Raw genomic sequence first — 14550 nt, forward strand, 5'->3', positions numbered from 1 at the left:
AATGGTTGCTTAGATGTGGACATGTCTAGCTTCCACAAGGAAGCGATGGACTCTGTGAATAGTTTGTAATTTCAATATTTGCCATCCTAATGGAAAGTCCGCCGTTGCTCACTTCCGTTCGTCAATGTTTTGCCTTGGTGCCAATAGAATACCAAACTATGAGAAGCGCTTATCAGCACACAAACTTCTTTGTCGATTATCTGCCTGAGCATGACTAATTTTTCTTGACCATGTGACGTGATCGACATGGTATTTTGAGCTCTCCGAACATTTACCGCCTCGGTTTCCGATTGGACCCGAGACGGTTACATTTGCTAGGTATTGTTGGAGTTGGCGAATACTTTGGAGACCCTTGTTTCTCACACCGGGTACGCCCACGTGAGCTTAGGGAAATTGAAGTGTTACCCAACGATATGTGACTCCTGCGCGCGGGATGCGGGGGCAGCGCCCCCGACACGGGTGTCCCGCTGCCCGATTAGCTGGCCCGTATGGTTGGGATTAAGAGATTTAGGTTTTTAGCCCGTTTTTGGGCATATATATTTTGCTCGGTTTTATCATTGTAATATGTGAATTGGCTGTAAACCGAAAAACATAGTGAAAATCTCTTTGCGGGACGTAGCCCTAATCTTGGGGTGAATCTAGGTAATCTCGTGCGTCTTTCAATTTTTCTCAATTCTCTGTGTGATCATCTGATTCGGTTCCGATAAATCCCTTCAATTGGTATCAGAGTCTTGTGTTCGAGAGATTAGGGTTTATCGGAGATGTCGGGAGGGTCACGAATTGAGATCGAAAAATTCGATGGGACGCGGTTCGATCTGTGGAAGATGAAGATGGAGGATCTACTTTGCGATCGAGATCTTTGGTCGGCAATCGAAACGGAAAGGCCTGTTGCTGCGAAGCCTGGTGTCGTGATAAGGGAATCGGGCAAGGAAGCGGGGAAGGATGACGAGACGTCTTCCAAAAGGGCGGATCCAAAGGAGATTGAAGACCGGGATCGAATTGATCGGAAAGCAAAGGGCTTGATTCGGCTTTGTCTCACGGATTTGATTCTGACGAACGTGATGAGCGAACCTACAGCCAAGGATTTGTGGCAGAAACTAGAGTCTTTGTATCAAAGTAAGTCGTTGGTTAATAAGCTATTTTTGAGAAAAAAGTTGTATAATCTTCGGATGCATGAGGGCGACTCGTTTTCTGCACATCTATATAGCTTTAACACGTTGATTAGTCAACTCGTATCAATCGGTGTTAAGTTTGAGGATGATGATAAGGCGATAACACTGCTTTGTTCACTGCCGGATTCATGGGATAACTTGATTGTTGTGATCGGTGGTGGGGATAAAGAATTATCATATGAAAGTGTGTGTTCTGCTTTGTTATCCGAGGAGACACGAAGAAAGGGATCGGGAAATTCCGGTAAAGAGGCATTGGCGGCTAGGGGAAGGCCAGCAGAGAAGACTCTGAATCGGAAAGGGTCCAGGTCCAAATCTCGTGGGCGATCGAAGAGTAGGGAGAGGAGGGTACAGTCTTGGAGATGTGAAGAATGGGGCCATGTGAAGCGAGACCGTAAAAACAAGCCGGTTTTTAAGAAGGAAGCTGAATCATCCTCGGGTAAAAAGGAGGTCGATGCGGGAGATATGTATTTGGCTGCTGCATGTATGGCGCAATCAGACAAGGATATCCGGTTGATCGATACCGGTGCTTCATACCATATGACGCCTCATAGACACCGGTTTTGTGAATATGAGCAATATAATGGTGGGGATGTCATGCTCGGAGATGATACTGCAGTTCGGATTGTCGGGCGTGGCGGGGTGAAGTCGAGGATGAGTAATGGCACCGTGAAGACTATTCCGGACGTGATGCACATACCCTTGATGAGTAGAAATCTGTTATCGGTCGGTATGATGGCTGATTCGGGGGTTACTTTTAGCTGTGATAAGGATTCGTGCAAGATGACTCGTGGTTCTATTGTGATTGTACGAGGAGTCCGTTACGGGACATTATACAAGCTGCTCGGGGAAACAATGACTGTTGGTAGCGGGTTTGTTTCTGAAAAGGCCAAGGAAGATGGACATGATATGTCCATGTTGTGGCATCAGAGGTTAGGGCACATCGGTGAAAAGGGGCTGTCTACCTTAGCTTCGAGTCGGATGGTAGAAGGAGTTCCAAAATGCTCTATGGGTTTCGGGTTACGTGAACACTGTCTCCATGGAAAACAAAATCGAGTTAGCTTCCAACACACCGGTACGAGAGCAGCTGAGGTTCTCGAGCTGATTCACGGCGACGTTTTTGGACCTACTCCGACTCCATCTATTGGAGGATCCGGGTACTATGTATCATTCATAGATGATTTTTCGAGATATAGCTGGATTTATTTTATTAAGAGTAAATCAGATGTATTCGAGAAATTTCGTGAATTTAAGGCCTTTGTTGAAAATCAATTGAGCGGGAAGATCAAGGTCCTTCGTACGGATAACGGAGGTGAATTCTGTTCGGATAAGTTCGAGCAATTTTGTGTGGATAATGGTATTGCAAGGCGGAAGACGACTCCATATACGCCCCAACAGAATGGGGTGGCCGAAAGGTTAAATCGGTTACTCATAGAAAAGGCGAGATGCATGCTGAGTTGGGCGTGTTTGGAGCCCGAATTTTGGGCAGAAGGCGTAGCCACGGCCTGTTATTTGAAGAACCGGTCACCGACCTCATCAGTGAAGGATCGTACACTATATGAGGCAGCGTTTGGGAAGAAGCCGAATCTGTCACATGTTCGGGTGTTCGGGTGTGATGCATATGTTCATGTACCCAAGGAGAAACGGGGTAAGCTTGACAATAAGTCTGAGAAGAACATATTTGTCGGATACAAGGAAGGGGTCAAGGGCTATAAGCTGTGGAATCCAGAATCAAAGACCATTGTATACAGCGGGGATGTCGTCTTTCGTGAATCACAATCCCAAGTTGGCACACGTAAAGGGGAGGAGCCCAAGAAAGTGGTAGTGCTTGAAGAAAGTCCTAAAGCTGAAACTATGGAGATGGTTCCACAAGACACGCCAGTAGAATCTGATTCTAAATCGGAGCAAGGGGACTCGGTTAATGAAGTCGAGGATGTAGATTCAGATGAAGACTCGGATACAGATAGCATGCCGGCTCTCGGGAGATCGATGCGGGAAAGAAAGGTACCACTTCGATACTCCCTTAGTGCTTTGAGTACGTTTCATGCTTTGAGCATTACCGGAGATGATCCTAGTTCTGTAAAAGAGGCGAGATCCATGGATGATGCGAATCGGTGGGAGCTCGCGATGATAGATGAGATGCGATCGCTTGATCATAACGAGACATGGAGCCTGTGTAAATTGCCTAAGGATAGAAAGGCAATTGGGTATAAATGGGTGTTCAAGCGAAAGCTGAAATTGGATGGGACTGTAGAGAAGTACAAGGCTAGGCTTGTAGCCAAGGGGTATTCTCGGATCGAAGGTGTTGACTATGACGAGATTTTCTCTCCTGTGGCGAAATTGACCTCGATACGGTTTGTCTTATCTGTAGCAGCTGCATATGATCTTGAGGTAGAACAGATGGATGTAAAGACAGCTTTCCTTCATGGGGACTTGGAGGAGGAGATATATATGAGGCAACCGGAAGGCTTTGAAGTAAAAGGAAAAGAAAATCTGGTGTGCAAATTGAAAAAGTCCTTATATGGGCTGAAGCAGTCACCGAGGATGTGGTACCAGAAATTTGACACGTATATGCTCCAACTTGATTTTGTGCGTTCAAATTCTGATCATTGTGTTTATGTGAAGAGGACGAGCAATCGGTTTGTCATTCTCACGCTATATGTGGATGATATGTTGTTGATCGGGAATAGCGTGAACATGGTGAAGTCCGTGAAGAGTTTGTTGGTTAAAAAGTTCGAAATGAAAGACTTGGGGCCTGCAAATTTTATTTTGGGCATGCAGATTAGGAGGGACCGTGAGAAACGGAAGCTGTGGCTAGGGCAGGAGAAATACATCAAAGAAATTTTGAAGAAATTCAATATGATAGATTGCAAGCTTGTTGGTACCCCTATACCTTTAGGGACCAAGCTATCTGCGGAGCAATGTCCTAAAACGGATGAAGAAGCTGAAGAGATGGCCCGAGTTCCATACGCCGGTGCGGTGGGTAGCTTGATGTATGCTATGGTGTGCACGCGTCCGGATATAGCCCAAGCAGGGGGAGTCTTGAGCCGATACATGTCTAACCCGGGTAGAGAACACTGGAATGCGATCAAAAGAGTTTTCGGGTATCTTCGTGGAACTTCGAATTTTTCTTTGTGTTATGAAGGTACAGGGAATGGAAATATGCTTGATATCGTAGGCCATGTAGATGCTGATTGGGGTGGGGATATTGATAGTAGACGGTCCACTAGCGAGTTTGTTTTCACATTGTTTGGTGCTGCGTTGAGTTGGATGAGTAGGAGGCAAAGCGTGGTAGCGCTTTCTTCTACAGAGGCTGAGTATATGGCTCTTACTCATGCTGGAAAAGAGGCTGTATGGTTACGGCGATTGTGCTCGGAGCTCGGTTTTGAGCAAGGTGTTGTAGATGTGAGATGTGATAATCAAGGGGCTATTTATTTAGCCAAGAATCCGGCGTTTCACTCACGTACAAAGCACATTGATATTCAATATCATTTCATCGGAGAAAAAGTGGAGAAGAATGAGGTTTGACTTGTAAAGGTCGACACGGTAGAAAATAGTGCAGACTTCCTTACTAAAGCAGTCACGGGTGCGAAGTTTGAATGATGCTCTGCTGCGATTGGATTGAAGAAGAATGATATTGGAAGGGCTCTCATTTGCGTGAAGTATCCACCAAGTGGGAGAATGTTGGAGTTGGCGAATACTTCGGAGACCCTTGTTTCTCACACCGGGTACGCCCACGTGAACTTAGGGAAACCGAAGTGTTACCCAACGATATGTGACCCCTGCGCGCGGGATGCGGAGGTTCGGGGGCAGCGCCCCCGACACGGGTGTCCCACCGCCCGGTCGGCGGACGGGGGTTTGGGGGCAACGCCCCCGAAACCTCTACGGGTTTGGGCTTTTATTTAAGCTGGCCCGTATGGTTGGGATTAAGAGATTTAGGTTTTTAGCCCGTTTTTGGGCATATATATTTTGCTCGGTTTTATCATTGTAATATGTGAATTGGCTGTAAACCGAAAAACATAGTGAAAATCTCTTTGCGGGACGTAGTCCTAATCTTGGGGTGAACCTGAGTAATCTCGTGCGTCTTTCAATTTTTCTCGATTCTCTATGTGATCATCTGATTCGGTTCCGATAAATCCCTTCGTGTATCCGGACTTTTACCGGTCCTAGTCCCTATGGGGAGCATGCCGACTCCGACATAAATAACATTTTCAAACCTCAGATGCTTTTCACTTTTTTTTTTTTTTAGATGGACCAAAAGAAAAGGAGAACATCTTGAGGTGAGCCCAAATCACTTCGTTGGGCTAGTATCCAGATTGTTTCTTCAACAATCAATTGTCAACGCATCTAAATTTCTATGCACGATCTTTTGAATGATCTTGCAAAGTTAATTGCGGGCGGGACAGGGAGTGTCTCGGTTGGCTTGATAAGCTGTCCGTGACTGCTTCCACTTTCACGCTCAGATCAATCGAAGTCTTCAGTTTCTGTGTCTCCGCCAGCCTCGACAAAACCGCACGGAGAGCTAGCGTTTCGATCACAAGGGCGGAATAGGCGTGGGTCTTCACGGCAAAGCCATCGGTGACAACACTGTCGGAGTCCCTATGGATTCCGGCTACAGATTCCTCAAGTGAGTCGCCGGACCATGAGCCATCCCCGTTGTATCAACTCTCCCTTCTCGGGTGGAACCCATTGCTCAGGTAGCTCGGTTTCCTCTTTTCTTCGATTTCTTGCTTCTGGGTTCCATCTTTTGAAGAGTTTATTCTCTGTAATTGCTGCGTCTACGATCTCGATTGAACTCGGTGGTTGGCCTTGGAAAATCAGGGTGTTTCGCTCTTTCCAGAATAAACCCAAGGGTCCCGGTTGGAAGCTCCTTCGACGGCGGGGTCACTATCTTCGGTGAGAATATTCAGTATCCACTTGATTGAACAACGCAAAATCTAGGCGTTAAAGGCAAAGCCAGTCAAATTTCTGGCCATGCACATTAGGCTTGATAATTGAACTGTTTGGGGGAAAGAAATTGGAAGGTATTCTGATGTGAGAGTTGAAGAGGGAAAAGTATCGCAAAAGTCTTAAACCTGTTACATTTGTACCAATATAATCTTAAACATTTTAATTGAGTTAATTCAGTTCTAACTATTTTGCATTTGTGACAATTGAGTTCATTCAATGAATTTTGATTGGAAATCGTTGACGTTGATGCCGTTCTTTTTACATGACATGGCCGGCGCTGACATAAATATATTAAACGATTTTTTAAATTGAATTTTTTTATTTCATTTTGGCGAGGCAAGGGCTAGCTAGCCCTCGCCGATGCATAGCGAGAGCCTTCGCGGCTAGAATGAAATGAAAAAGAAAAGAACAAAAAGAAAAAATAATTAAAAATTCAATCTTTTAAAAAAAAATTAAAATGTTATGCGCAGGTCGGCGTCGCCCGTACCGCGTAGGGCGGCCGGGGTCCACGTCGGTGATTTCCGGCCAAATTTGGTTGAATTGACTCAATTGGCACAAATACAAGAGGTTTAGAATCGAATTAATCAAATTAAAAAGTTTAAGACTAAATTTGCATGCATAAAATAAGTTTAGGACTTCTTTTTAATACTTTTTCTGAATTGAAGCTGATCAACATAGTTAGACATTGGAAAAATCAACGTCCCAAATTACTTTCAATTAGGATATAACCCGATCATATTTAATAATTTCATCATTGTACGATAGAATGACACTCAATTCGAGGCTCAACTAGTATATTTAATCATCTACCCTACCAAATGGATGATGAAGGTACAATTTTGAAGTCGCTCCAAACTTAAAGATCGAAAGCTCGATTAACATGTTAGATGAATGCGTTGTCTAACGACCAAGTATCCTAAATTTGTCAATACTCCTAAACTCCCCCATACATGTGAGAAAATATTTCATGAGATAGACACGTCGCATTGAAAAGAGAATTCTTAAGTTCAAACATATATTAAGTTGGAATAGATATAACACATATGTGATTGGTCGATTATGCCACGCTAGTCGAGTGACAAGTAGATGTATCTTTTTCACGCATATATACGCCTGTGATTCGGTCCAAGACTAAACCTTGAAAGACTAACTGAAAATGGAAGATGAATAAGGGATGTGAAAGATTAGAATACATAGTCTCTTGCCTAGCCCAGTACAATGTAGAATTTTATGAAATCAATGTCAAAGTTATTTGAAAACTCAAAATTGTTGGACAAAAGCACCGTTTCGATGTTTCCAATGCAAATAGGGAAATTATCAGAAATTCATAAACTTATTATACGAATGTAAATTCAATCCTAAACTTTTAATTTGATCAATGTAGTCCTGTAGTCCTAAACTTATTGACGAGCTTTCAATTTAGTTTATCCAGCCAATTTATGTTGGAAATTACCGACGTGGCGGTTCAGCTAGCGCCGACTGTTCTACATGGCAAGACCAGCATTTGACGTGAAGAAAATGAAACAAGATAATGTCATTTTGCAATTTTTTTTTTATGAATTTTGTTTTATTTTTAAATTTTCCACACAACTGTTCATCTTCCTTATGTCTTCGTCAAAGTTCACCACCGAGGCCGGCGGGAATCACTAGCCCCTTGGGAGGGCCTGCACGCCCTCGCTCGCCGGCCAATTCTTCGTGGGCCTACCACTTGAGTGGTCGGGCTCACATGGATTGGCCTGGTATGAACTAAGAAATCACGGCATGCCATTCTACAATATACCTATTTGAAGGTAACCTTCTTCTGGTTGGAATTGTTCGCTCAGGCCGAGCTGCACCATCAACAACCAAACCAAGGTGAGAAGTTCTCCCCCTCTGCTAAGTTGCTTAGCATGCATGAACGGTTGGCAATGAATCGCAGCGTATGCCAGCAACTCCACCCAAACTTCACAAATGATTTTTCACTTCTCGTCCTCAAAATTTCCCAACTCTTTAGCGAGAACCACGGCATCAAGGAGCGCAGATTTGCTTGTTTCTTCTGTCACTGCATGTGGGACCAATCCTGTGGCGACAGAAAGTAGAGTTCGGCAGGCATTCCCTCTCGTTGTCCACTTCCGACTGCTTAGACCATCGAAGAGCACGTCTGCCTGGGCACAAGTGTCTCGAAACCTTATTTGGTCAATCGCAGCCCCTGCAGACGTCATTTTAGGTTGTTTGATCATAAGATAATAAAGGTAATCTGACAAGACCTTACTGGCATGACGGTGGGGGCTTGGACTCTCATCAATGTGGTAACAGACATCGGTGGCGATGTGCCACATTAAAAGGCTCTTTCCATAATCAACGTCACAGACGAATGGAAGCAAGTTTTCGCAATGGCTTTCAGATTTAGTATGCTCCAGAGCCCATTTACCTCGGGAAGCACAAATCTCATTTGTGCTTCCCCAAGATGCCTTCCGTTTCAACTCTTCAAAAATCAGTTCGCCTAATGTTTCACTGTATTGTTTTACTCGTCCAAACCTCAAGTCATCAAAAAACTCCTCCAGAGATGTGATTCCAAGGAGTTTCTCAATCCACTTTGGCCACTTTACCAGCCCCGAATCTAAAAAATTGTACTGGAAGATAGATTTAGACCATCTAGCATGTAGTATATGCAATGTAAATGGTGAACTTTTAGATTTGAACTTGAGCAGGGCCTCGATGAAGATGCTTCCATTCAATAAACGTCTACCAAGTCCCTCAGGTCGGGATAAATTTGCAATTGTCCAGTCAGAGCAAATGAGCCTACCGAGAGCTACAAATTCCAGGCCAATAGCTCCAAGGAGCAAGGTGTATGCAATCTGCATATCATATTCGTGAAAACCACGCTTGTTCAGGACATAGAAACTTGCAAAAGCAGCAACGATGCAGCCAACTGAGATAGCTCGGAAAAAGTACCCTGTCGGACAGTGAACAACGGCAGCCTTGGTATAAAGAACATCATAAAAGAAGTTGAGCTCAGCCTTGATGACCTGAAAAGCATCCTCCGCCGCTCTGCTCCCAAAAAATCGGTGGCTGATTTCGCGTTTATTGAAGCTGAAGGTGAGATCCACGAGGAGGCCTTTGAAGGCCGTGAAGCAAAAAAACGCCTTTTGTATCACTGTTCTGTCATCCAAAATGTTTACATCTTCCGCTCCAACATGTTCCGATTGAAATTTGGACTCCAGCGCCATGGCCAAGTTCCTGGTGCTATTGTCTTCTTCCACGAAATAAGTACGTGGGAGCAAGGAGTCCTGGAATTTACTGAAGCTGGCGAGATGCAGAGCACGTATTCGCTCTATGTATTTAATGGTTCCACCAACAAAGATGAAGACGGTCGGGACAATTAGCTTGCTACTGGGGAAGGATTGGAAAAATACATAGCCTGCAAGGCCTAGCTGGAATAAGAGATTAAGCAAGTGCCTATGCCACAGCTCATTATCCTCTAGCGCGAAAGCAGTTATGGTGTCTTGTCCTCCGAGATGTAGCAGAAGAAATGGAGCCCAAAATGCCAAGAGGTCGCCATATGTATCGGCCTCGGAGTCTAGAGCACCACCCATGATTTGGGCTCTGGAAATGAGTCCCAAGGCATAGTTAGCGACCAAGTCGGCACCCAAGTAAGCTGACCAGACGAGCATCAGGAACCCCCTGTTTGAACGCCTCTTTCGAATGGGCGCCAAAAGAACGAAGAAGACTTGCAGAGATAGGCTCGTAAGGATCGCCCCTCGGACATTGAATTTCATCCACAAGCTCTTGGCTTTTGCAAGGATTTCCATATTTCCCATTTTCTGTCTCACCAGATCCCGGAAGGAGATCTTTTAGTCAGCATGAGTACTACAGTAAGGCAACAATTATGGAATAGATATGCAAACTGGAGAACATCATAACAGAGAAGGTGACTATTGACGGCAGAGAGCCGATCACACCCTGGAATTTATCTACGATCAGATACGAATGGCTGTCCTGTTTCAGGCGACCGATTGTCAAGCAATGCGTAGCTATAAAGGAGTTAGAAGCAACAGGACTCCAGCTGAGATTTGCACGGAGCAGAACTGAAGTCCGCGTTGTCAAAAGGGGCTTACCAACAGAAATATAAAGGGAAGAAAGGGCACGAACGGAGAGGGAAAGGAAGAAGAATAAGAAATAACAAAGACGAGGAAAGAATAAAAAATGAAAGATTTGTATCTCCGATCAAGGATCATTATCTCCCGTTCATAACTTATTCCCCTTTGTTTATCACTAGACTTATGGGATGCATGACAGTATCACTATGATAATACAAAATTATGAATCAATTAGAACAATATCGTCACCCGATGAACCATCCTGACGGAATCTTGATATACAAATAAATAATAATCATCCATGGCAAGTAGTGTTCTTTTTTTTTTTCGCACGACTTCGAGTCTTTGCTTTATAAGCACATGACGCGAAACGTGATCCGTAAAGTACGGGAATCCGATTAAATCGTGCGTGTTACTCTCAATAAAAGTCGTTTGTTTGATCTGCGCCCTTAAAATGCAGACTATGTGAGCTTTCATTTTAACATTTTCATCATTTAGATTATCTTAATCCCTAACTGATCTCCCTTTGTCTTCTTCTGTGGACTATAGTCTTCGTCATTGCTGGCAAACCTTCCATTATTGTGTATTCTTGATTCCTAATTAATCCTCATTTGTTTTCTTCCCTTATACTGCTGGATATAAGTCCTAAAGCAACCATGCAATAGTTACATCCTAGGGATTTCAATAGTACTTTCAATCTTATTATTTAATTAATGGGAAATATGTATTTATTGATTTGTCCATTTATATATATATGAATAATTCTATAAGATCAGTTGTAACTAGACATATTACTGAAACGTCTACAATATGTGTGACGAGTTCACAGTTAGATTGAATCTTTTATCGGTTCCCGATCGATGGATCACTGCGTGGATATTAATGATCCTATTGAGACCGATGTGTTCTTAGCTTCACCATTGAATATTGGATACTTAGGGAATAACAAGTCATGAATTATTGGGTATTGCGATGCTCAAATTAGAATACATGTGCTTGTACCAGACATATTCATTAAATACGGAATACATAGAATGATTAGCAACATGGAAGCTTTTAGCGTGGTCGGTGTCTAATTATTCACACTCTGGGCTTGTGTAAGCAATCCTTAGACCCGAGGCAATTGTTGACTTGTGTGTTGGATAGTTATAGTTCACGAGTGTGCATATTAGCAGTTCGTTGATCAATCTATATACTTGATGGTCATAGTTCCTTCACATACGAAGTTACACATGTGCACAAAATGGAATCTATCTCCTTGTTGTCGCGACTCGAAAGCTTTTGAAGGTCGGGATCATGGGGGATTGGGATCCTTTTTTTTTTTTTCCAGATACGTCAAAGGTATTTTTTCATGGGAGCAAATAGATGCCAAAACTCCCAGAGCACCATACCTTATGGTAACAGTTTGTGACATTTCGTTTTGAAAATCTTTTTAATTTTATTTTAAATCAGAGTCACCACTAACCTTTTTGGGGGTTCGATTAGAAACCCGATTTGGATGGGGAGGACATCCTAATCCATATGCAACCAGTGTCACGTCCCATTTTCAGTAGTTCTTAGGCAGTCAAGGATGACCGAAATAGATTGGAAAGCTGACTCATGAAGAAGAGTTCGCACCATTGACGTAAATCAAGGAAGAAGTTAAACACATGGATGCCAAGTTGGGTAAGGATGAAAGCGTTAGGGACATGTGGAACATTTCGACTATGTTTGACGGAGAGTTTAGAGCATGACTATTCAGTGATTCGGACCCAAATATGCCATTGTAATGATCGAATTTGATGGATTCAAGGAGCTAAATTAAGGTTCCAGTAAGTAATAATGAAATGCAAGTGGGCTGATTTGGGGTTTACTAGCTATACATGGATGGGTGGTTAGATCTCACATGCAAGGGGATTAAGAGATGATGAAATGTCATCACAATATTATATTACATATGATTATTCACCAGAATTTCTTTGGCCTTCACTATAATGTAAGTTTGCATGAGAAACACCCCATGACCCGAGAGCTCTCTATCTTGGTTTTCAGTGCGTGTCAAAAGTAAAATGGCTCGTTCGAGCTCGTTCATAGGCCGAATGAGCTCCGTTTTTTCCTAGACGACCGTAAGATCACGAGGAGCATGAATCTGAAGGCGGATTGTCCAAAAAAAATGGGAAAATTTCGTAAACCATAGGTAATATGCCAAAGACGTGAGATTTAGGACAAATGTTAAACATAAGGGGATGATGGACATGTTATGGCCAAATGGCCCATTTTTGAAGTGCTAATGACACCTTAGCATCTAGGTGGCATTGCCCTCATTTGCACGTGGGGTTCATGAAGGAAGGACAACATTTTAAGAAACAAAACTAAGACAAATGGCTGAGAGAGGGAATTAACTCCATGAGTTATCAGTTACTAATCATAAGCATAAGACACTTGGCTAACAAGTGTCATGTTCCTTCCTAAACCTCAAAATGAGGTGTCATAAAGAGGGTGTATTAAGTGGCAAGTGGCGGATGCATGGAAAAATTAGTGATGAATCACCATCTATAGCAATCAACTGGATGAGGGCATGTTCAACAAGTGTCATTAGTGATCCCCAAGCGTCGTTTTCCCTTTGAAACTACCCTAAAGCCATTCGCATGCCAAGGATCAGCCTCCCTCCTAATTCATTTGGGTCTCTCACACCAGTTTAAGGAAGAAAACAGAAGCAAGAAACCCATTTCTCTTCTGTTTTGTTTGAGGAGGACAACAAAGGAGGAGATCAAAGGGCTATTCCATCACCAATTCACGCAATTCAACAATTCAGGCAAGAGATCATTCAAATCTTGTCTTATATTTTTCCATAGTGTTCGAATGGAATAGAATAAAATGCTTTGAATGGGAAGGTAGGAAATCCGAAAGGCTGGTTAGCGTTTGTAGTCGTTAATGACTGAGGAGAGTATGGACCGAATTAGTATGGTTCTTTGGTGAGCGGAGGCTGGTATGTCATGGTGTAGGTATGGACAGATTTGTTGTCACTTAAATAAATGAGTTGTTGCCATTGATACATGGACTGTCAACTAGAATTGTGAAGTGGGACTATCCTAGCAAATAGCGAATGCCAAGAAGGGTTTGATTGGCAAGATTAGTCACCAAAAGACCTTGTGAGCAGGGGTCGGGACCTAGTTGGAACTACTAGTGTTAGAAGTATGGAATTTAGTCATTGATGGGCGAAATTGTCAAGGTAAGGAATACTTCCAAACTCTTGTCGTATAACCCTTGATTGAAAGAAGCTTTATAGATTGTGAAATTGAGGAGAAGTAGTGTGTGTAGGTTGATTAATTTGCTGGGCACGGTAGAGAATCGAACCCTTTATTTACGTAGGATGAGTTAATTGTGGTGAATATTATCTGTAGAGGCTATAGGATGTGGAAGTTGGGAGGAACGCAGGATAACTAAAGCTGAATAAGGAATGGTTTCAACTGATATAAGGATTTGAGAGGGCGATGGTCTTGGCTTCGGTTTGAGTGATTTCGTTTGCTGTAAATTGCAGGGTATTGATGTCTAGTAGTGGAAGTTGTGAACCACCTTGACAGATGGAGGTGGATTAACTTGAGCCGTATATTTAGTGTGGGTAAATTCCTACTGAGAATGTATTACGGCATTAGGAATCGAAACTGGACAAGAAGCCAAACAGGATTAGGTTCAGTTTCGGCTCCGGTACATTAAGGGGCTTGAGAACTGGTTGTTGTACGAGATGTTCCTTGAGGTACAGATAGGTGAATTTAAGGGAAAAAGTAGTTGAGATTATATGGTAGTCATAAGAAATTGAGTGATGACAACATCGGTTCTGGTCTGAATGAGTTGGAGAGGTCATGTTCATTGATCTCTATGTGTTCTAAACTAGATTGTTGATTTAGAAATTAAAGACGATGAGATATGGATAGTTGGCCGACCTTGTTAATTGTTTTAATATCTTATCTAATTTCGGCGTCGTGAATGATGTTTAGCACCTTGACCAGAATACTTGTTATTTTAATAGTTGTATGACTTGTCGATGGGGAACCTTCGATTTAGTTTATGGGAAAAGGCTAGTATATATGTCCGCTTTTGCATTCATGGCATCCGACACCTCATGGCACAAGATGTTAATCCATTGATTCCCAAAATGGGAATGTGATACCCTGAGCTATGTGCGGGGAAACACCGTGAAGTTGAGACACCCTGAGCTGTGTGCGGGAGTTTCCAGGGCCCCGTGATCACGGTAATTGGGAGATTTGCCATCATATGTCCGAGTCGACTTCTAGTCGATGGGCACCGGTTGTGTTGGGATCCACAAGCATTTCTCTTGCATTGCATCCATTTTGGAATGCGTATATATATGT

At 43.1% G+C, this 14550-nt stretch overlaps 1 protein-coding gene across 1 annotated transcript; it reads right to left on the reverse strand.

Annotated features, from left to right (window-relative positions):
• Positions 1 to 8869: 8869 nt before the first annotated feature.
• Positions 8870 to 10043, reverse strand: LOC125315404. The gene is made up of 2 exons (XM_048280208.1): positions 9054 to 10043; positions 8870 to 8956 (listed from the first exon to the last, which is right to left on the reverse strand). Exons 1-2 carry the CDS (start codon positions 9917 to 9919, stop codon positions 8911 to 8913), a joined length of 912 nt encoding a protein of 303 aa, XP_048136165.1. The 5' UTR covers positions 9920 to 10043; the 3' UTR covers positions 8870 to 8910.
• Positions 10044 to 14550: the final 4507 nt, after the last annotated feature.

The sequence above is a fragment of the Rhodamnia argentea genome, chromosome 6 (genome assembly GCF_020921035.1).
Source record: "Rhodamnia argentea isolate NSW1041297 chromosome 6, ASM2092103v1, whole genome shotgun sequence".
NCBI classification, from domain to species: domain Eukaryota; kingdom Viridiplantae; phylum Streptophyta; class Magnoliopsida; order Myrtales; family Myrtaceae; genus Rhodamnia; species Rhodamnia argentea.